The sequence below is a fragment of the Bombus flavifrons genome, chromosome 7 (genome assembly GCF_040668555.2).
Source record: "Bombus flavifrons isolate JBK064 chromosome 7, iyBomFlav1_principal, whole genome shotgun sequence".
Lineage (NCBI taxonomy): Eukaryota > Metazoa > Arthropoda > Insecta > Hymenoptera > Apidae > Bombus > Bombus flavifrons.
The window spans coordinates 466,413-491,486 of record NC_138448.1 but is presented as its reverse complement, the minus strand read 5'-3'; the positions used below and the strand labels follow the sequence as shown (position 1 = coordinate 491,486).

General features: G+C 36.0%; 1 protein-coding gene across 1 annotated transcript; it reads left to right on the top strand.

Annotated features, from left to right (window-relative positions):
- The first annotated feature begins 1,902 nt into the window (after positions 1–1,902).
- On the top strand, positions 1,903–8,727 carry LOC138181444 (uncharacterized). The gene is made up of 10 exons (XM_069116230.1): positions 1,903–1,923; positions 2,092–2,262; positions 2,974–3,229; positions 3,553–3,657; positions 6,585–6,769; positions 7,173–7,403; positions 7,721–7,858; positions 8,250–8,394; positions 8,477–8,654; positions 8,712–8,727. The coding sequence occupies exons 1-10, from the start codon at positions 1,903–1,905 to the stop codon at positions 8,725–8,727; spliced, it is 1,446 nt and encodes a 481-aa protein (XP_068972331.1).
- The last annotated feature ends 16,347 nt before the right edge of the window (positions 8,728–25,074 follow it).

The following is a 25,074-nucleotide window of genomic DNA, read 5'->3' as shown; positions in this document are numbered from 1 at the left end:
GCAGTTTAACCTATACCCTGTACTAGTTAGTGGTTTAACTTCGGATCGGTTTGGCAGCCCCAGATTCAACTATGTATACATATACTTCATACATAGAGATGAAGAAGGCAAGTGACATGACTGCCACGGAGTGATTCTACATCTCTGGACTGGTGGAGATTTGTTAAAAAAAGATGAAATTCAAGATCAAATTTTTTTTACTTGCTTCGTTTTCTATTCATCACGAGGACCAAATTTGTCAAAGAAACCATGGATTGCAACTCAACTATTTTTTCGAAAAATGATGTTAAAGTTCCATTGGCTTTTCCATTGACATGATTTACGACATGTTTACATTTTACAGTCAGGTACAAAATAAATAACATGATATTAATGAGAAAAGAGGAAATTATAATATTTCTTAACACGTGAGATACCCTACCTTAAATAGAATGAAGCAACTAACTTCATGATTTCATGAAATTACTTATTGTACAAAAAAGGACCTTTCAAATAAAAGTTGAATGGCGCCGAAGAGAGCACGACTTAATGTTATTGGTATGTTTGCAGTTGGTCGACTATGTTTTTTTAAAAATAGAATCGCATTTCTTTATGCGTTGGTCGATGCATCTCGTTATTTCATATAGGAAAGTATTGAGATATTCCTTCCAAAAACCGGTCCAAGATAGATTCATTCTTTCTGTTGTTTTGTTTAAAAAACACAATTTATTATAATGTTTTTTGAACCAATTGTTTTTCGTTTGAGTAGAATACAATTCGAACAAAAAAAGGTTAGCTTTGAATTTCAAGATCTAGGTCAATAGTACGGCAATTTTTTTAAACAAATCTTTAGCAATTCAGAGATATAGAATCACGAATTTCCTCGTATCCTGTAATTACTAATTGTAGGAGAAGATGAAAGAAATGCTGATAATAATTCTTAAACTAATAACTACCATATTTAAAATTTGGAAGAAAGATTGTTTCTAGTTTGATAAAATATTTTTGAATTAATTACAAAATACTTTAATAACTTTATATAAAAGACAAAGTATATACAGCTAAAATAAAAAAAGTGTAGACAACTAAAAACACACTACATGCTACAAACTCCATACAAAAATACCAAATGTTTTATTGTTTCAAATTAGTGTATATTAGGTTGTCCCGAAAGGAAATAATAGATGGAAATAATAATAATATTTCCTTATAAAATGAAAGAAATTTTTGGGACAATCTAATACATGTTCATATAAGTATATATTCAGATATAGCTATATATATTCATATAAAAGTTCTTAAATAATAATTTTACTATATGAATATCATTCGTTTCTTATTTGTAGTTGTAAATGACAAGAAAAGGAATTAGTTGTAAGTATAAAAAGTACGATTATAAAGTACTATAAAACACCACAGAGAATAAAAATATGTAATAATTAAACTATTGTACATATGTAGGTATAATATTATACATTGTCGCATTATCAAAAGAAGAATATATCTAGGAAAGTAAAATTCTCAGGAAATTGAGCTGAGCTAGAAAGTTATTATCTATTTGTATAATGAATAATTAAATAATTTAAATTTAAATATCAATTTAATATCTAATTTAGAAAAAAGCAAACTTAATTAAATTTATATTAATAAATTTAAGTCGTTAGAAAATTTCTGAATGAATTGTAAATAATAATGTTGCAGGTAACTTAATTTTTGTATAACCAAAAGAAATGTTGTTTTACTATTTATTTTTATTGTTTTCCAAATTTTGCGGATTTGTGATAAAATATTCTTTGCAGCTATTTTTTATTATTAAAAATGATGTAAACAGATTTTGTGAATTAAAACAGTTTCTTAAAAAGTATAATTTCATTGAATAATTATCTCAATTCTGTCCTAGTAAATACAATGCATAGTTACAATATGTTTACATTTTACAGTCAGGTACAAAATAATGTGGAATCAATTTTTACAGATATCTCAAAATTAACAATTTTCGAGATGTTATTTTTCCGTTAAACCAACGATATGATCACTGAAAATAATATTAATAATAATGTTGAAACATAATATTAAAATAATACGATAATAGTAATGATAATAACTGTTTAGGTCAATAGGTTAAAGGGGATCTATCTTTTCCGAGCTGCAGTGAGACTGGTCTTGGAATATATCGAATGGTTAACCGAGAAGTCTGTAGTTGAAGAAGTCAGTGACGATATTACAATTAATATTCGGAAGGCACAAGAAAAAAAACACGAAAAGAAAGCTCTTACTCTAGAGGTTCAACATTTCTTTTCATTTATATGTATATATGTAACTAGACTGCGGATGTTTATGCATATAAAATAGTAAGCTTCAAGTACCAAATTATTGATTCCTAAACTATATAACAAGGAAAAGAGATTGTTTTACCATTTATTTTTCTTTTTCTTAGAATTTCGAGGGTTTCTGAAAACATATTGTTTATGCGTATTTTTACTATTAAAATGGGAGGTAAAGTAATTTTTGTGAATTAAGTCATAATACAGATATGCAAAATACTTTAGCAATATATTCCATGTAAATAATATACCGAATATTATATACGTAATAATATCTAGTAATAAATATTTAATAATGCTTTTACCGTTATTTTAGTCTATGTAGTTTGTGTTATAAAAATACGAGCACTTTGTTCAAATGTACAGTTGTAAACTGATAACATTTGTATGTAATATATAACGCTTGTCCACTCTTTCGACTACTCGTTTTACAAAAGATTTAAGAAAATTTTACGTACGCTTATCTCTTATTCATTCTCTAACAATCTATAAATAGTGCAGGAAACAAATCTCTGTTTAACTTCTGCTTTCGCAGTTCTATTCTTTGGAAATATGAATTTGTATAAACATCCGCAGTTTATTTATAATATGAAATACAATAAAACTACAAATTGTTGCTAATCATAATTCATCGAAATAATTTAGATAAAAGTTACACTTTATATTTAAGGATCGTTCTTATTTACTAACGAGGCCAGAAGACCGATCATCGGACGACAGAAAATATATATATGAATTATTTAAAAAGTTTCGCGTGTTCAAAAAATATCCTGAACATTTGAGAGAAATTTTAGCGGGGGTATGCTTTTATCAATATTTACGACCTGATCGCGTAATTGTGCGACAAGGTCGCGAAGCTGAAAATCTTTACTTCATTATAAGCGGAGAAGTCGGTGTATCGAAAATAGTTATTGATCGCTGGACTGGTACGTAAAATAAATTTTCCTTTATATGTCTTCAAATTCTCCGTAAATGTAAATTACAGGCAAAAAACAAAATTTTTCGAACTATGTAAAGCAAAAGAAATGTATTTCGTATTTATAGTCGCCCTGCAATATGTTACAAATTTACTTTGTTTTGTAAAGTTACAAATAACTACATAAACTAACAAACGAAGTTTTAAATACAATATCTCTATTCTTTATTGTCGCCTTATTTTGACTTGCACAAGGATTCCTTAAATTTTTTGAGCAGAAGTAGTTGTGTTATAAAAGCGTAGGGAAACGTTATAAATTTTATTTGTGCTTAGGTGAATCGGAAGAGGTTGATATGGGCATCTTGAGTCCTGGCGATATATTTGGTGAAGTCGCATTGTTGCACGAAGTACCAAGATCAGCAGCTGTATTTACAAAAAGTATGTATGTACAGTAGAACTACATATTTATTGCTTGTATTTTATTATAAATTTACCTACCATATAATATTGAAAATAATCTTGTATCGTTAAGTTTTAATATCAAGTCAAGTTAATATTATTATTAGATTGTGAATTATTATGAATTCGTGCAACATTTAAAGGTGCAAGGATGTATAGAATGCATATGTAGAGGCACTCGACAGTAAACTTCCCAACGGTTTTTGTCCCGTGGCTCGCTACACAAAGACCCTATTCTTCGGATAAAATGATTGCCAGATGTCCATACGTCCTCACAGTATATTTTCAGCTAGCCTAAAGACCCGCTTTTGTTATTAAATAGGTGTTGAGGTTCGATATTTAATTGATTCACACAGATTTAGTTTTGTATACTCTGTATTTCATCATCATGTACACCCATTACAACACACTAGATACTCTCTGATAATTCACACGTGGCGGACACGAAAACGAAAGAGCGCCGTTAGTAACCGTACCAACTCTACATGTAGGAACTAGTGATCACACCAATCTAACATTTACCTCAACAGGTTTTTCGAACGGACAAATAGCCTTTGTCTCACCAGTCCCTAAGTCTATCACCTACTACGGGAAGATACGAGAAATCTGCTTTTCTCACGATGCTTCCCGCTAGCAACTTTCTCTCAAGGGCGATTAGCATCCTTCCTTAACCACCAACATAGAAATTAACCAATTAACAGCAACGTCCATTTCCCTTAGTTTCTGAACGAAGGTTTCCCTTGACGAATCCGATGATCTCGTATCTTTAGACACACCCCATCATAGTTTTCCTCTGCAGCATCATCGTGATGGAAAACCAGTCGTTGGACGTTAGTCCGACTTGCTAGTTGGTAGTTAGCAGAAATAATTGATCCGAGTTTCTCGACATCTTAAGAAATCATCATTCGAACTTGTAATCGCAAATCACGAACCGCTAATAGTAATCGCGAGTTCTACGTAAAGTGTACATATAGGGTATATGTTAATAAATATGTCGGAGATGAAAGAACAGCGGGATTTCCCGTCTGGAATGTTGGGAAAAACCCCAATACCCTAGTCCACACTTTTGCTATAGCTACACTTAAATAATAAAAATAAGAAATAGTTTAGTAGATTGGAACGTTAGTTCCAATCTGGCTTTATGACGATGGGTTCGGGCTCGAAGTGACTTAACGGGTCACTAGACGTAGCCACGGTCACGGGAGGGACGTGAACCTGACAGAGGTATGGAATGACTATATGGCTCTCCTTAAAATCAAAGATTGATCCGAGAAGTGGGGACAGGAATATATAAGGACAGTTTTATTTGGATTACGGGGTTAATCAGATAGTTAGTTAGTGAGTCGTTGTACGAATTGCTGATTGAGTTACCCGAATCGTGTATTACGTTGATACTCGTCATCCCGTGGACCGTGGATTCGTTATCGAACCTGAATTTGTTGTCACCATCATCTCAAAATTTCAACCTGACTCCGACAAATATATATTGCTAAAAATACTCAAGTGTTCCTTCCGCACCTATCACGACTTATCCACTTCACATATAATGTACAAAAATATATAAAATATCCAGTTATAATTTTTAATAGGTAAAATGGATCTCTCTTCAAGTTCTGCTTCTTCAGTTGAATCTGTGAAAATATAAAGCATAAACAAAATGAAACAGATCCACATTATACATCTCAGTAATTTTGTTACAAAGCAATATCTCGTTGCTTTTGATGATAAGAAAAAATGTTTAAGGAATGAATTGCTTGCTTCCAAGAGACAAGTATTATAACACGAAATATTTCTTTTATGGTTATATTTTTCGAGATTTAGATGTTTCCGTAACTTTTCAAAATTGAATCTTATACCTTTTGATATATTATTCGATACGTTTTTTCATTTTCTATACAAAAGTGTTAAAGTATTTGTATCCTAAAATACTTAATTTAAGATTAGTATTATATAATATATATTATATATAGAAAAGAACTTAGTATTGTTATATAGGGTATAAAAAACGTATCTATAAGTGTTAGGCGAACTGGGAAGCGAACGCGACTTTTAAAAACGTCAAACACCTAAATTCTCTGGCAGTGTGCCCAACACAGTGAAGGTAGGAGAAATCGCGAGTCTAACAATTTTGCTGAATTCGGATTGATGAACATGTAACAACCGTTTTGTACGACGGAAAAGGATAACCTTCAATAATCGAGACAAAAATATGCCGTACGGGTCAACGAGGAAGTCTTGTACAACTGCAGATAGTTAGGTAGCGGACAATGAACTTTGATTTTGATGGATGAAACTAAAGTTGCTAATTCGTCGGTAACTATTTGCTCGAGAATGAGGTAGTCACTATGCCTTTATGCGCCCCTCTCCTCTACTGTCTGTTTCCGTAGCCACAGCGTTTTCTAACTGCGTCACGTTGACACCCAAAAATAGCAATTTCTCCTCCTTTCGTAGCAGGCTATCCTGCCTGCACGAACAATAGCGCGTATGTGACGTAATATTCTGTCTATTTCCCCTTAAAGTTAGATAAAGTTAGAGTTTGTACGAGGATTAAGGAGCTAAATTTGATAAACCTCTAACTTTAAGCGATATATACTGGGTGTACTGCTATAATCAGTGAAAATTTATCGCCAGTTTTTAACAACTGATGTACGGAAATATATAAGGTTTCATTAAAAAATAAATTACGAAAATATTTAAATCTCGAAAAATGTGACCATGAAGAAAGAATGTTTCGCATTATAATAAGCTGTCCTCTTGAGTCAAGCAAATCGTTCCTTAAGCGTTTTCTCGTGTTACTAAAAGTAACGCAGATATATTGCTTTATAGCAGAGTAACTGAGATTGTAAAAATATGCAAAATATACAAAAATATTATATGTAAGAAACATAATCTTGTTTTGCTTATAGCCGCAGTAGATTTGATCCGCATTCCTCGCTTGGAATTCGATGACGTTTTGCGGTCTTCTTTAAAAAAAGAGTGGGACATATTGCAGGATGCGTTAATACATTTCAATTATTTTAAATGTTGGGACGAAGAAGCAATACGAGAATGTTGTATTCTCAGTAAATTAAAGGATTTTCAACCTGATGAGGTATAAAATTACATTGCATAAAATAATACTCATAATATTAATATCACAGAAAAACAAAAATTAAGTATTTTTACATTTGTTATATTACATTAGTAACTAAATACTTTATAAGTGCTCGCGATGGGACGATGCTAACACAACAACGAAGTTTTGTATTTCTAGTTCTTCCGTAATAAAGATTTCATTATCGTACTAGTGATATTTTTCTGATTAAAACGAGGCCAAATACGATATTATTATAAAATTTAATTATGTTAATTTGGTTTATAGTTCCTTCATCATTCATGAGATAATTCAAGCATCAAAGATATATCTTTTTCTTTATGATAGTTTCTGAAAATTTTTCGTTAAATACTATTGAAGCGAAATAAGTGTAAATGGAATGACAAAATAATTATTTAAGGTTTTGTTAGGTGATGGTAAAGGAATGGTGAATCATGTCCATTTCCTATTAGAAGGTGAATGTCGTCTGATAGAACACATGATTGTTCGTAAAACACATTCTGTTTATGGAACTGAATACGAATTATACGATCCTGAAAAGGATAATGCAAAGAAGGAACCCAGATTATTAAAGAGCTTAGAAATGGCTACAAAGATGAACGAATTGGAATACGAATATGAAACTACCAAAGTATGATTTATATACTTATGATACCTAATAATAGTGATAAGTGTAATTTGTAATAATATACGGGGAATAGGACTAAATTTTGTATTTTTTATTTTATTCTTATTTTATTTACTTGTATTTTAGTTCTAGAGCCTACTATAAGAAGACTATTAAAGATTTAATTCCTGTCAAAACATTTTTTTCTTACACTAGATAATTTATCAGTACTTCGCATTTGTAGATTAAAATCGGACTTCTGTATAATGTTATTATTACATTACATATGTACAATAATATCGAATGTATTTCATATTATAATCTTTCACCTAATTCTAAAGGCAAATGGCATAGACGATGCTATCGATGGAAGTCGAGATTTCATAGATTATGCACAGCTCTTACTATCATCGAAAACAACTGATAGGAGAATGGATTTTGAACGTTCAAGCGTCATTACAACTACATTATTAGATGTCGTAAGTACGACACCGGCAAATATTATTACATCTTCATATTATTTAAGACAAAGAATGTAGGCAAGGAAGTTGAATGTAAGTACAGTCAGTTACAAAAATCTATATTCGTACGTTCTTTAAATATAACGTACTTTAACTATTTTCATCTTCTTTATTAAGAAGAAAGTGAGAAGATATAAAATATTAGAAGTAAAATATATTAGCATTGGAAAAATTTATGGTTTTGCCATTTCTAATGTAATTGTATCTCACAATTTTTATAAATTTTGTTTTAATTTTTTAATTTCTTTTTAGAAATTTAGTAATTTTATTGATATGTAAGTACCGTGACTGACTGTAAATAGAAAATTTATAAGTTGGACATTGATCTTGACAACATATAAATCTACAGATGAATGAATGGCAAAAAATTACGGATGTAGCAGAAATGTTAATGAGAGAACCTTCATCAACCTCTCAGCAACATTATCCGACTGACGTACGTACAATATTTATGCAAATTTGTACGTTTAACAGGGGTGCGTGTTTCGGCTTAGGTAATATTTTGCTAAATTTACTTGTCTAAGAATTTTCTTAACAAAAATTATTTCTATAATAAAATTGTTACGTATGAATTAGGAGAAAATATGGTTAATCGAAGAATAGTAGCTACTTCATCCGTAAGATGCTTTTTGGTTCCACGGTATTGGTTGAGAATTCATAATCGTGCAAATATTTGGGAACGCGTAAAGTTGTTCTTGGATTCCAAATTTCCTACTGAGGGGCAATTATTTGAAAAATTTGTAACAAATCGCAGGTATGTCATTTCTCGTTATTAAATGCAGATTTTTATTCATTTAAGAAAAATTTATAGATGCTACTTCTTCTAACTTCTTCAAATTGCATTCCTAAAAATATAAATTTGCTGTCTACTTATTATTATATATTTTGTTTATTCGTTTCTTTATCAGGATTATAAGATATCTTCTATGTTGTATTCCTTTATATTTATTTCCTACATCAAAAATTTTGGAAATAAGTATAGCTTTGTTAATTCTGAAGTTTTAAATACGTATCAGATGTCGTTTTAGGCAGTGGAATTTTAATTGCACGTAGTACCATCCAAATATCGTATATCTAATTAAAGTAATTTCCATATCACTCAATATATTTTTTCAACGACTATTTTGATGTTTGGTATTTTAATTGTTCTAATTTCTTCAGTCATACATTCCTTTAGAATAATTTATGCATTAAAATATTGCTTAGTTGAAATTGGGAATGTCTTTAACCTTCCCCAAATGCTAAATTTATATTTCTATAAATCTTATGGCACCTTTTTCAAATCATTCGGGCTCGGGCAACCGAGGCGAACAGACGTGTGTAAGCAGTCGTGCGAACCAGTGAAGTGATTCAGAGAAGTGTTACGAATAGTGCTAGTGAAGGGAAGTCAAACAATGCAGCAGCAGATACCAACAATCAAGATTGCAACCAAAGGAGAAAAGTATTATATAAACGGGTCGGTAGATTTACCAGGTTTAAAGCAACAGCAGCAAAATAACAACAATCAAAACGATATGGCTACAGAAAAATTAGAAGAGTAGCGGAGACAGGAGGAGTGTAGCCACGATAACGAAAGATGTTACCAGGACGAAAACTGGAAGCTAGCAAATACTAGCAAAGAACGTAAAATAATTCCAGGCACAAGTGTCGCAGGAAATCTAGATACAGAAAAACAGCGATGGCTGCAAGAATTACCATTAAGAAACTCCTTCAGCTCACTAACGGAAGAAATAGACGATGACCCAACAAGCAAAACCACAACTCAATCAACGCACATTACAAAACCACCACCAATATTTGTTGAGGCCCAGATAATAGACCCGTTTATTGATCGACTAAAAAATATAGTTGGGAAGAAAAATTACACAATAAAACAAACAAAATTAGAACAAGTAAAAATTCAAACAAACACCCCAGAAAATTATAGGAAAGTGTTAAAAGAATTAAAGGAAAAAAATGCTATATACCATACGTACCAGTTCAAAATGGAAAGGAGCTACAAAATAGTTATAAGAGGATTACATCCAAAAATTAACACAAAAAAATTAAGTGACGAATTAGCAAAAATTGGCCATCAAACAAGAGCAATAAACAATATGACAAGATACGATACGAAGCAACCATTACCATTATTCTTAATAGTAGTTGAACCCAGAACCAATAACAAGGAAATTTATGAAATCAAAAAAATTCTAAACACAATAGTAACAGTAGAACCATCATGCTACAAAAAAGATATACCACACGCATGCGGTGCCAACAATACGGTCACACAAAAAATTATTGTAACAGAAGCCCTGCATGTGTTAAATGTGCAAAAAATCACTTAACAATACACTGCCCATACACAGGAAAAATAGAAGTTAGATGTTATAATTGTGACGGAAACCACCCAGTCAGCTATAAAGGATGTGAAATCAGGAAACAATTACAACGTAAACTGTTTCCACCACTTCGCAATAGATCAATCAATAACTACCAACCACAACAAAGTATAATGGATAATGAAACAACATTGAAAGCACAATATGAACCAAAAGCTATAAACAGAAACATAGATCCCAAGGTAACCGAAGCTATGCGTAAGTAACCCAAAACATTAGACAAGCAACGCTCACAAACAATCAGAATCAAAACAACAAAATCGAAGACGATACAGAAATCAAAGAAATGCTCAAACAATCCATTAAAGGTACGGAGATATTAGGAAAAATGGTAAGTGAGCTAAACTCAATACTAAGGCAACAAGTACAACAAACAACAGTCACGTTACAACTACTCACAAACTTGCTAAGTAAAAAATAGAGATGGACATGTTGAAAATAGCAGCCTGGAACTCCAATGGCTTGCAACAGCTAGCCCACGAAACAAAAACATTTTTGTATAAAAATAATATTGATATATTACTTGTCTCAGAAACACATTTCACTCTAAAAAGTTACATGAAAATACCGTACTACACCATCTACGACACCAAACACCCCTCAGGTAAAGCACATGGAGGAACTGCAGTAATAGTAAAAAATGACATCAAGCATCACCTACATAGTCAAACAAATCAAGAACACTTACAAGCAACCACTGTTACAATACAAACCAATGACAATTACTTCCAGATATCAGCTGTGTGTACCTCCGAGACACAAAATGACACTTAAAAAATGGGAAGAGTACTTCCACTCCTTAGGCGACAAATATATAGCAGCAGGAGACTTTAATGCAAAGCACACATTATGGGGTTCGAGAATTAACACGCCGAGAGGTAGAACATTAGAAAAATACATTAGAAGTGTTATTTGATGTGGGTTTGGGGTTGATAATTAATCGATTCACACAGATTCGATTTTCTCCAATATATTTCTCCACCTCGTACAACATGTCTTAACTCACGGAATACACTTGGTCAATTAACACATGGTCGACTTCTAAGACAAAAGAGCGTCGTTAGAAGTCGTATCAACTTAGCTTGTAGTAACTTTTTTTTTTTTTTTTTTGTTTTTTTTTTTTTTTGTTTAACGTGGAGGAAATTCGCACGGACACCAGGTCGCTTCTGGGGAAAAGCGGCGTGGTAGTGCCGGACTCCAACCGACTAAAACCTCCACGATGACCGTCCCGGCTGCGATCGAGAGGGGCCCGGGAACCGGTGTAAGCGATACACCGGGCTCAATACATCACATAGTGGAACGGTGTGCGGCCACGTCACACCGCGCCTCGTCGCCGTGCCAAACAGTCCGGTTCCCCTACCAGGCTGCTCTGCGGCCCCGGGGGCGCTGAGCTGCCAGCGCCTAAGTTTGTACCCCACCGGGGGACGCGGCGGACCTAGCGCGTCTCACCGAAGCGCGTCCATGGCCTCTGCTGCGCCCTCGCCGGTCAATCCTCTCAGGGTGAGAGAACCGCACCCTCACCCTCTCCGCAGCCTCTTTTCGAAGCATGACCTGTTCACAGAAGGAGGTCACGGCCCTCCTCCTTCTCTCGCTTATCAACAATGCCTCGAAGATCACCGGAGGCGAAAGATCCCCGCCGATTTCCACGATGAGGTCGTGGCGCGGCCGCGCCCACGCCGGACAGTATTCCAGCGTGTGCTGCGCCGAATCCACGCTCGCATCGCAGTGGTGGCAGCGCGCGGTCGCCTCCTTCCCGATTCGGTGCAGATACTCACCGAAGCAACCGTGTCCGGTGAGCACCTGCGTCACCCTGTAGGTCAGGGGAGGCCCACCGCCGTCCGACTAAACGTCCCAGTTTGGAAGGACGGCCCCGAGGACTCTTATCCCCGGCGCACCCGCTCTCGTGTCGAGGCTGGCGCGCCATCTGTCGAGCAAAGCTCGCCGAGCCCGAACCCTGACGTCGGCGCCCCCCGGGCCCGCCCCGTCCGACAGACCCCGAGTGTGGAGATAAATCTCACGGCACCTCAAGGCCTGCAATTCGAACGGGGGAAACCCGGCGAGCACCGCCGCTGCCGCCGCCGAAATGGTGCGGAAGCCCCTCACTACCCTGATGGCCACCTCTCCTGTGCAGCCTCTTGACCACTAGGAGACTGCGACGATTGGTCATCAGGTCCTCCGCCCAGACCGGAGCCCCGTAGAGGAGCCTCGATCGCACCACGCCGGCGTACAGTCGGCGCACCCCGACGTCGGGCCCGCCCAGCCGAGGCAGCAGATGTCCTAAGGCGTTCGCCGTCGCCTCGACAGACGGCGTCAGGCGCTCGAAGTGAACGCCGAAGGTCCAGTGGCTGTCGAGGGTCAGGCCCAGATACTTCATGCTGGTCCCGACCCCGATCTCAGTCCTTTCCAACCTCAGGCGGTAACCCGCTGGGGGCGTCCCGTGATCGGCCTTGCGGCAAAACCACAGCTTGTAGTAACTAGCGATCATACCAACCTAACTTTTCTCAGCAAAAAGCCGCAACCTCAACGTACTATCTACAGGAAAAACCAACGTACTGGCCGACAGACCCCAATAAAACACCTGACTTGTTGGATTTTGCAGTAACAAAAGGACTAAATGTAAGCAAATTAAAAATAACAACCAGCCTTGAGCTTAACTCCGACCATACACCAATTATATTAGAATATACAAGCAAACCACTACTTTATAACAAGTCAGAGTCGCTTTGCAATAAAACCACCAATTGGCAAACTTTTAAAGAGCTAATCGAAAACAAAATCAACTGCAATATCCCATTGAAAACACCTGAACACATTGAGCAGGCAGTAGCAACTATGACAGAAATAATACAAGAAGCAGCGTGGGCAACCACCACCCATGAATCAAATAGCAAGCAATTAAAAATTATTCCACAGGACATCCTAGATAAAATCAGGGAAAAAAGAAAAGCGAAAGCAAAATGGCAAAAACAGAGAACACGAGAAAACAAGAAAAACCGAAATAAACTTACAAAGGAATTAAAGAATAAAATAAGGGAACATCATAATAACGAATTCTTAAAATTCATCGAATCACTATTCGCGCATGAGAATACTAACTACTCCCTATGGAAAGTCACTAACAAAGTTAAGAAAACAATAAAATCAATCCTAGCAATCAGAAAAATGGACAACACATAGGCCAGAAGCAACGAAGAGCAGGCAGAAGAATTTTCGAAGCACCTACAAAATATACTTTCACCGTACGAAATTAATAACAGCATCCCCAGATGGCAAACAAATGAAGAAGTGGAAAATACCAGCAACACAACTGATAAACGCTGCACCATACTCAGCACAACAGCGCAAGAAGTTACAAACTTAATCAAGACAAGTAAAGCACCAGGATTTGACTTGATCAATGAAAAAATCTTAAAAAACCTTCCCCCAAAGGCAATAAGACTAACAACGATAATATTTAACGCAATTCTAAGAATACAGTACTTTCCTGCACTATGGAAAATAGCATAGATCGTAATGTTACCCAAACCAAACAAAATCCCACATCTAACTGCATCCTACAGGTTAATATCATTACTACCTGCGTTCTCCAAATTACTAGAAAAAATAATATATAACCGCCTAAAACCAACAATAGAAAAAGAAAAGCTAATACCGGACCATCAATTTGGATTCAGGAATAAACACTCCACAATAGAACAAATGTATAGACTCGTCAATGAAATCTTACAGGCGCTGGAAACAAAACAATATTGCACGGTACTCTTTATGGACATTGAAAAAGCATTTAATAAAGTTAACCACGAAAAACTTTGAAAAAGCATTTAATAGAGTTAACCACGAAAAACTTTGAAAAAGCATTTGATAAAGTTAACCACGAAAAACTTTGAAAAAGCATTTGATAAAGTTAACCACGAAAAACTTCTTAAAACATTCAAAAAGCAATTTCCAGAACAAATCTACAAACTACTCAAATCTTACTTAAACAATAGAACCTTTGTAGTAAAGATAAATGATGCATATTCTGAAATTAAGGATATCAAGGCAGGAGTACCGCAAGGAAGCGTCCTAAGACCAATACTATACACACTATATACGGCAGACATACTAACAACTGTCAACAGCAAAATATTAACGTTCGCGGACGATACGGCCATACTAGTGAGGCACGCAAATCCAGAAACGGCTGCCGCACTACTACAAGAACACATTACAAAAATAGAAAAGGGGCTACAAAAGAAACAAATAAAAGCGAACACCAGTAAGTGCAATCACATAACATTTACACTTAGAAAAGGAAAAACACCAGATATCCAACTGAACGGCGCCTGCATAGCACAAACAAAGCAAGTCAAATATCTAGGAATACATTTAGACACACACCTTACATGGAAGCATCACATAAAATCAATAATAAACAGAATACGTGAAAAAAGGAAGCAAATGTACTGGTTAACCAATAGAAAATCTAAATTAAGTATAATGAATAAACTAAATATATGTAAAACAATAATCAAACCAATCTGGACATACGGAGTCCCACTATGGGGGACGGCAGCAATGAGTCACATAGATAAAATAGAAACAGAGCAAGCAAAAATTTTAAGGACAATAGTTAACGCTCCATGGTATGTCAGAAATGAAGACTTGCGAAAAGATTTAAAAATTCCAACAGTCAAAGAGGAAATCGCTAGATATGCAAAAAAGTATAAAGAAAGACTTGTAACGCACACAAACCAGATGGTTGCTGAAACGAATAAAACCATAATAGAAAGACAACTGAAGAAGAAGCATCCCGCAGACCTCACAATAGAAATAAAATAAACAACTTGGAAGATGGAACCCCGTTGGGGGTAACCATCCACATGTTATATTATTATACCACTAAGCTATAATATTTTACCAAATGTCCTACTGAACAAATTGTAAAATTTAAATTAAGTAAATAAAAAAAAACCTTTTTCAAATCAGTTTGCTGTTGAGTGCCGAAGCGCGCAGACGTGTGTTTAGTGCCCTGTGAAATTCACAATACAACACGTGACGCCCATCCGTCGAAAGTGAATCAAAACAGACATAAACCAAGTGTTTCTAAAATCCAACGCTCCTAATCTCTGACCCGAATCATAGTCTCTCGTCTAGTTATTTTTAATTGAATTAACTAGCTCGAAGATGGCCTAAGTATCTCGATCAGGCTCTCTTGAGCAAAACCATAACTAGACCGCCATACCTCCTCCGTGACAAAAGGACAATATATCCCTCCTAATAATTGACACTAAAAACATTAAAAAACGTAAGATAGAAACAGTTAAAACAAACGCAAACACTAGGCAAAACGAATAGTCAATAAGCGGTGTAACTATTTATAATAGATACGCAATACTAGAATCCACAAACGACTCCATAGTCATAGCTGAAACACCAACTAACCAAAATACACGTAAAAATCCCCCTCCCCCACTTATCTTCATTGATGATGTCATCGACATTCAAACAATGATAAAGTTCATTGAGAAAGATATCAACAAAGAGGATTACAAACTAAAAATAAATAATAACTAAGTTAAAATTCTGCCGACTAACCCAGACTCCTATAGAAAACTAACAAAGTTACTAAAAACCTTGAACGCAAACTTCCACACATATCAACTCAAACAAGAAAGACCTCTTCGTGTGGTACTACGCAATATCCACCACTCAGCTAACTTAGACGAACTGAAGTTCCAACTCCTAAAACATCGCCATGAAGTAACAAACATTAGCAACATAAGGCATAGAATCTCGAAAAACCCGCTATCCTTATTCTTCATTGACTTAAAACAAAAGCCAAACAATAAACAAATTTACAACATCAACCGACTGATGAACTCAGCAGTAAAATTCGAACTTCCTTTTTAAAAAAAAGGAGATAGTGAAATGTAAAAGGTGCCAGAGGTATGGTCACACGCAGAAATATTGCAGCCATAATTTCAGCTGCGTTAAATGTGCAAGTATTTACCCCACTGATCAGTGCACTAAATCTCCAGAAACCCTTGCGAAGTGCATCCTCTCTCACGGAGAGCATCTTGCAAACTATAAAGGTTGCTCAACCTACAAGACCTTGTACAAATATAAGTATCCTAAACTCAGAGTCAAGGAGATAACCAACCAAGTCCTCAAAAATTCTCAACTCCTTCAATCTCCTATGCCCAAGCAGTTCAAGGAAACCGAAACAATCCGAAAATCCATAGTGACCATTCTCAAAATAGTGTCCCCAGTTCACAAAACACGGATAACTTCTCTAGACTCGAAAAATTAATCGAGAAACAATCAGAACAAATTAATAACTTACTATCATTATTAACACTCATACTGATCCACTGACACTAACAAAATACCCGACCTACTTGATTTCTTCATAACTAAAAATATCTCGCCAAGATACGTCCAAATCAACTCCTCGGCTGATCTCTCTTCTGATCATTCCCCCGTGATAGCAACAGTCAGTGCAACAATTATCGAGAATACACCTAATGGCTTTATTCATAACCAACTCATCAACTGGCAGTTCTTTAGAGAAGTCTTTAGTCACTCAACTTCAGTCCTAACTTCACTAAAAACTAATGAAGATATCGAAGCAGCCACGGAATACTTAAACATGAGCACAATAAACGCTATCCGCTCCTCCACACGTACTAAGACTTCCATCAGCAAACGTGAATATCCCCACTACATATTAAAAAAAATAGCAGAAAAACGTAGACTAAGAAGAGTATGGCAGACTCATAAAACACCGGATGACAAACGCAAACTAAACAACGCAACTAGAAAGCTAACCAAAATCATAAAAAAATTATAAAAATGATTGTTTTCATAAGTATCTCGCCAATTTGTCCCCCACAGCTGACTCTAACTACTCACTATGGAAGGCTTCCAGGAAACTCACGCGCCCCTCGCAAATAATCCCTCCAATCCGCCGTCCTCAAGGTGGATGGGCGCGTAGCCCTATAGAAAAAGCTAACCTGTTTGCTAAATACTTGTCTAAAGTATTTAAACCCCATTCCTCCAAAGCTGCCGCGGACATTACTGAATACCTGCATTGTCCCTTCCAAATGTCTCCTCCTATTGAACTCAGTCGCCTTAATCCCAAGAAAGCAGCAGGGCACGACCTAATAGGCAATAAAGCAATCAAGGAACTTCCTATTAAAGGGACTGCACTCATCACTTCGGTTTTTAACGTTATTCTTCGCCTCGAATACTTTCCTAAGGCCTGGAAAATTTCACTGATTACCCTCATCCCTAAACCCAGAAAACCGATATATGAAACTAGCTCCTATCACCCAATCAGTCTTTTACCTACCCTGTCTAAACTATTCGAGAAGATGCTAACGAATCGACTCCTTCCACTCCTAGAGGATCTGAAAACACTCCCAGATCATCAATTCGGCTTTCGGAAACAACATTCAACAGTAGAGCAAATCCATCGCATAACCCACGTGATCAGCCAAACCCTTGAAAAGAAAAAATATTGCTCAGCGGTATTCCTAGACATTCAACAGGCATTCGACAAAGTATGGCATGAAGGGCTACTATACAAACTTAAAAAAATCCTACCACACACCTACTAGTCCATCCTAAAGTCCTACCTAACCAATAGACAATTCATGGTTAAATGCTTAGACGCCATTTCCGCAACATTCCCAATAGAATCTGGCATACCCCAAGGTAGTGTCCTTGGACCCCTGCTGTTCTCCATCTACACTGCCGATCTACCTATATCAACTGAGATAACAATAGCAACATTTGCTGACGACACAGCGCTATTAGCTTCTCACGCAGACCCGGTAATTGCCTCATCCACTCTCCAGCGATGTCTCGACTCGATGGAAAAGTGGTTTCATAAATGGGGCTTCAAAATTAATGAAAAAAAATTCTCACATGTAACCTTCACGCTCCGAAAACAAACCATCCCAGGTCACCATCAACAATACAACAATTCCTAGCAAGAACTCAGTCAGATGCCTGGGCATGACCCTGGACAGGAGACTAACATGGAAAAACCACATCACGGACAAAACGAAGCAACTGAAGGACAAACTAAAAAAATTCTATTGGCTCACGGGCCGACGCTCCAAACTAAACATACAGAATAAAATTACCCTCTACAAGACCGTAATAAAACCTGTCTGGACCTACGGAATCCAACAATGGGGAACAGCAAGTAACTCCAACATTGAAATACTTCAACGCTTCCAATCGAAAACGCTAAGATCCTTAATAGATGCACCTTGGTATGTTACCAACGAAACAACACATCGCGACCTCAAGATACCCACAGTCAAAGAGGAAATAGCAAAATATAGCGACAGATATAGCAAAAGAGTCAACAAACATCGAAACCCCCTAATTACTGGACTACTTGATACGTCGGACCAGATTCGCAGGCTAAGAAAACACTAAGCTTTAGACCTAAGCACTAGATTCAGCTAGAAATAAACGTATTATAAATAATTAGTCATGTCACTGCGCCACGCCAGAGAAACTTACTCAAGATTCTCAATGCGAGAATTGATCCTAATGTACTTGTAAATAAAAAAAAGCCTGCTTCAAATTTAAATTGACAAAAAGAATTACATAAGTGTTCTGATTATACATCTATACTATTGTTACGCCACGAGGCTTACCACAGGCTGTATTTCTAACCGTCGCTCGCGGTCCTACAGTGTCGCAGGCAGATCGTCTTATCTGCCCGACGGAACATATATAATGTATCGACGAGCGCATAGTTGTCGCCAAGCAGCGAGCTCTAGAAACGTCGATTTTTGTCCGTTACGTTTTCGACACAAGAAGGCGGCATACGTGATCATAATCGCGAGCGGTGGCGTGACCCGAGTATAGTGCGGGTCGTCTTCCAAACAAGACGAAGAAATGATCGAAAGGCAGTCAGTCCCTTCTGACGAGTCAAACGTTATACATCGAGAGGTCTGACGAGCAACATCAAAATCACAAAGTCTAACGAATTCATTGAAAGATATTGTAAAGTTGAGTCAACTTTCTATAGTATATTACTTTATTCACTGTTAAACAATCTGTGGCGTATTATTAATTATTATCAAATATATTATTTTATGTTAACCTGTTAATACAGTGTTACATTCATTGAACCACCTCTGTTATCTTAATCGAAACAGGGGAACGACTATTTCGCGGCGTCGATTAACAGAATCGTAGCTAGAATTTACGCCTCTCGCTGACGCGTTTTTCCTAGCGACCGCGTCTCTTCGCGAACGGTCGTAACAACTATATGTCGGGTTTACATTGGAATTAGGGTTAGGGACGTGAAACGAACCTTCGTCTGGATTATACATTGTCGATAAGCAATAGAGAAGACATTGACTAGTGCAGATACGATTATTATAGAATTGGACAAGTAACCGTGGTAATTAGATACTCGAGAAACTAATGACAATGATCCTAGGTTCAATAACGAATCCGCGGTCGACGGGATGATGGATGAACGTGCCCACAAAATCTAAGTCGGACTCTTTGTTAAAACATGGAATATCCACCGAGCGTACAGACGCTAAGTAAGTCGCTAATACGATCTCGCGAGAGAATGACTTTTCGTCGCAATGATGCTGCAGAGGAAAACTATGATGGGGTGTGTCTAAGGACACGAGATCATCGGATTCGTCGAGGATAGTCTTCGTTCAGAAAGTAAGGAAAATTGACGTTGCTGCTAATTGGTCAATCCCCATATCGGTGGTTAGAAAAAGATGCTAGCCGCCCTCCAGGGAAAGTTGCTAGCGGGAAGCATCTTTCGTGAGAAAAATAGATTACCCCTATCTTCCGGCAGTTGGGACAAGGACTGTTTGTCTGTTTGAAGGACTTTAGTTAATTAAATCCTGAGATTTATAACGGGTCCACAGGCTAGCTGAACATGTACTGTGGAGATGCATCGACATCTGGTAATCATCTTACCTGGAGAATAGGGTCTGCGTGTGGCGAGCCACGGGACAGAAACCGTTGGAATGTTTATTGCTGAGTGCCGCTACAACTATTTCTTTTTAAGAAGAGCTATACTATTATTAACCTTTGTTAGTCAAAACGTAAGTCCAGTAATACTTGTACCATAGATAAGCAAGTTGAGTACAACTTGGACTTTGGAAGGAAGCGCATTTTGTTATCCCGCTGATCGCGGATTTTTTATTTAACCTAGGATCATTGTCATTAGCATCTCGAGTATCTAATTACCACGGTTACTTGTTAAATTCTGTAATAATCATATTTGCACTAGTCAATATCTTCTCTATTGCATAACAACAATGTCTAATTAAAATGAGGATTCGTTTCACGCACTTAACCCTAATTATAATGTGAACCCGACATATATATATATATATATATATATATATATATATATATATATACAGCAATACATATATATATATATATGTACATATATATGTATACATATACATATATGTATACATATATATATATATATATATATATATATATATATATATATATATATGTATTGCTGAATCGTTAGAATTGATTTTAAAAGAAAACATAACTTATATTTGCTAATCTCTAATTATAATAATATTTTTTCACGTATTCCAGATGGCTAGAGTACAAGAAGACTTTAATTGAAGACATAGGTAGACAAGGTCGATGTATTCATAGCAATGTAACAATACATGATGTTCCTTATGCGATTAGGATTGCCAACGACATAGGCATGGAAATGTAGTCCTACGATTTTTTAATACAAAGACTGCGGATGTTTATGTGTTTAAATATGTAAGAAAGACATATGACATCTGTAATATAAAATATACACCGTCATTAGTGTCTAATCACCGCGGTTACTCGATAATTTTGTAATACTCACAATGTGTTAATAAACATTACCTCTATTGTATAATAACAATGGCTATTCCTAGTGAAAGTTCGTTAAATGCCCCTAACGCTGTTCTGAATGTGCTTACTTGGCTGTGTAAGTGATGTTTGATATCGTTTCTTATTATCACTACGGTCCCTCCGTGTACTTTTCCTGAGGGGTATTTGGTATCATATATGGTGTAGTATGGTATTTTCATGTAGCTTTTTGGAGTGCAGTGTATTTCTGAAACAAGTAATATGTCTATATTGTTGTTATACAGGAATGTTTTAGTTTTTAGGGCCCGTTGTTGTAGGCCGTTTGAGTTCCAGGCTGCTATTTTCAGCGTGTCCGTTCTTATTTTTTGCTTAGCATGTTTGTAAGAAGTTGTAACATGACTGTGACTTGTAGCGTTTGCTGTCTGAGATCTGCGTTTTGTTCGCTTATCATTTTCGTTAGCATTTGGGTGTTTTTGATGGATTGTTTGAGCAGTTCCTTGATTTCTGTAGTGTCGTTGCTGTTATTGTTCTGATTTTGGTTGTCTAAGGGTGGCGATTGGTGGACTACTTGCGCGTAGCTTCGGCTACCAACGGTGTTGGTGTTACTGTGGTTATTGTTCATTACGTGCTGTAGATTTGGTGTTGTCACAGTTTCTGTGCTATCCTGTTGCGCGTGGAAGTTGTTGTGTGTCCTGTTTCGAAGCGGCGGAAACAGTTTACGTTGCAGTTGCTTTCTGACTACACAACCTTTGTAGCTAACTGGGTGGTTTCCATTGCAGTTGTAGCGTTTTACTTCATTTATCTTTTCTATGTATGGACAGTTTGTTGTTAAGTGCTATTTCGCGCATTTGACACACGCCGGGATTCTGTTGCAGTAATGTTTTGTGTGTCCATATTGCTGACACCGTGTGCATTGCGATATGTCTTTTTTATGTCTAGGTGGCTCCACTGTTACTATTGTGTTTAGAACCTTTTTAATTTCACAAATTTCTTTGTTTTTGTTTTTAGGTTCCAGTTCTATTAGGAATAGCGGTAATGGTTGTTTAGTATCGTACGTGGTTATGTTGTTTATTGCTCTTACCTGATGCCCGACTTTAGCTAGTTCCTCGCATATGTTATTTGTATTTGTTTTTGGATGTAATCCTCTGATTACTGCTTTATAACTTTTATCAGCTTTGAGCTGGTAAGTGTGATACCCGGCGTTTTTTTCTTTTAGTGCTTTTGTCACTTTTCTGAAAATTTCTGGGGCGTTCGTTTGTACTTTTACCTGGTCTTGTTTTAATAGTTTTACTCTGTAATTTTCTTTTCCTGCCGTGTTGTTAAGTAGTTCAATGAGGGGGTCTATTATTTGGGCTTCAATGTAAATTGGCGGTGGTTTGGAGATGCGGATTATTGGTTTTCCGGTTGGGTCTGTTTCTTTCTCTTCTTGCAGTGCGCTGAAGGAGTTTCGGAGTGTGATTTCTTGTAGACATTGTTGTTTTTCTGTTTCTACAGCTTTCCTAACGTTTGTGTTTAGTGTTATTTTTCGTTTCTTGTTGTAACTTGTCACCTTCCAGCTTTCATCCTGGTGGGTTAGTTCGTTACTGGTTTTATTCTCTTCATTGTTTTGTATTGGTTCCATTTCAATTTCGTTTGTAGCTGAGCACTCCTGTTTTTCGTTTATTGATTGGCTCGGTTTTGATATGTTTGTTGCTTTATTTATGTAATATGTTTCATCTTTACTAATTGTTTTTATCGGTGGGATGTGGTTTTGCATTTTAGATTTGATAATAGTCTTCTTAGTAGAAGACACGGATTTCCACCATTTGGCTATGGGCGTTGACGTTCGTAACTTTCTTTTCCGCACTTGCCGCACTTTCTCTGAAGCACTGTTTTACACGTCCGTTTAGCTCGGCTGCTCGGGCAGAACTGACATTGCAAGCTAGTGACGCGATAAGTCAAATCGAACTATTCGAATTCGAAATACAAACTGCTACCTCTTACGTTTAACAGTCAACATTGCAAATACGCTGTTTAACGTGGTTTAGCACTTTACATAGTTCTGATAAATTATATTAATTTGATGAGATAAATACATTGCAATATGTAAGTGATACGCAATATATTTTTGCATAAGTTTTCAGACATAAATATACGAAACATATGCGTTATTCAAAAAATAATATATGAACAACATATTTTTATAGTTTTTTAATCATATAAAATTTCTATCTAGGTTTTATTTCTTTACTTGTATTCTTGCATGAACATTCGCAGTCTAGTCATAAAAAACATGTACTTTATTGCTATGTTGTTAAGAACGAACACACAAGTATTGCGAAGAAGGTAAAAAATTTATTATACAAATTTTATACATTCTAAACGTAAACGTTAGACAATTTAAATTAGACCGACACACGCGCTTCGTCATAATGTTCTCTTATCTAACGAGTAGAGTTGTATAATTAAGATTAAAACACGTTGTACATCTTTGGCTGTAACTAAATATATAAAATTTTTCGAAATTCGTACCTATTAGATTCGAATTAAATCCTGCGTTCAAATTTATAACGCATTGAGTATCAAGTATTGATAAACGAACCCATTCTACTCAAACATTATGCTTTGATAAATTGTATAGATCTGAAACATTTTGTTATTGTTGTTTAAATATTTTGTTGTCAATTTTTCAAAGATATAGTAATTAATGATAACTAAATCTCTCTTTAACAAGTAATAAGTTCATTATTAAAAGTATTCACCAACGGCATGTTGTCTTTGTACATGTTTTTGTGTCTCATCAATACGATTTCACATTTATTCGTACAATAATACTATTAAAAAATATATATACTCATCGAATTGACGATACTTTCCTTCTTTTTTGAAGTCGGTCTAAGTGTGGCGTAATATCATATCGAAGTATCTCCATACATACATATTTGGAATTTGATTCACATTTTCATTCTAAATATAATAAAGACTACAGGGAAAAACCATGTTAAATCACATTTTTTAGAAAGTAAACAACTGTAAAATTCTATTACACTACCAATTAATTCCAAAACTGTCTATTTGGTTTCTTCGATTAAGTGTTTTTATATCTTCTTAAATATTAAAAAAATATTGAATGTCAGATTATAAGATTAGGTTCACAATATTATACAAGTTATAGGCATTATTGGTTTTTGCGTTATTGGCTTTTTGATTATAGTATATAAAAATACATTCTTTTAGCTACCAAATAAGAGCCATCAAAATCAGAAAATCAACAGAAGAAGAATTATCATGATCTTTTCTTGTGATCCTCAGTTTCTACGTGTACATTTAAAGACTATATATGAAAGGCATGATAAGTCCACTGTTACGTGTCTAACGGAAAAGCCGGTTTTTCCCATGCATAAGGTCACCCCGAGCCACATCGGTAGGAGGCTTCCTCCTCCAATCTTCACTTATTAATATTGGCTATAATCAATGGACATCGCGGATCGTTACCCTCACTGTTCTAACGAAAAGTGTGAATAATGAATCCACGTTCTTAGTTTAAAAGACACACCTACTTCGAGCTTTCCTTTGTAATCACATAAGAACGAACTTCACTTATTCTTCATCGTTAGAATAGTCAACTAGTCTTAATCACGTCATACTTGTCTACTTGTCACGTCTAAACTTGTTCTCGGGACTACAGAAACTGTTCTGTCACTTCATATACTTAGTCTCCTTTATTGCTACGTCAACTAAAACGACAAACTCAACTGTAAGAGTCTTGCTCTATTGTGCATGTATATCGCATCTTCATACGGCAAATCATCGTCTACGACTTATATCATACGAAACGGTGTAACTTCGAGTATATAAGTGTTGGAAATATAAAGTTTATAACCCTGTTAATCGCAGCGTTATACTACATTAACCACCCCTATTATCTCGACGGAAATCAGGGGATCGATC

What these genes read in the sequence shown, in the direction of transcription:
- LOC138181444 (XM_069116230.1), top strand. Translation starts at nt 1,903, where the DNA reads ATGTTTACATTTTACAGTCAG. An exon ending in AGTTATTGATCGCTGGACTG is followed by an intron (nt 3,230 to 3,552) that starts GTACGTAAAATA and finishes ATTTGTGCTTAG; the next exon opens with GTGAATCGGAAGAGGTTGAT. An exon ending in ACGAATATGAAACTACCAAA is followed by an intron (nt 7,404 to 7,720) that starts GTATGATTTATA and finishes CTAATTCTAAAG; the next exon opens with GCAAATGGCATAGACGATGC.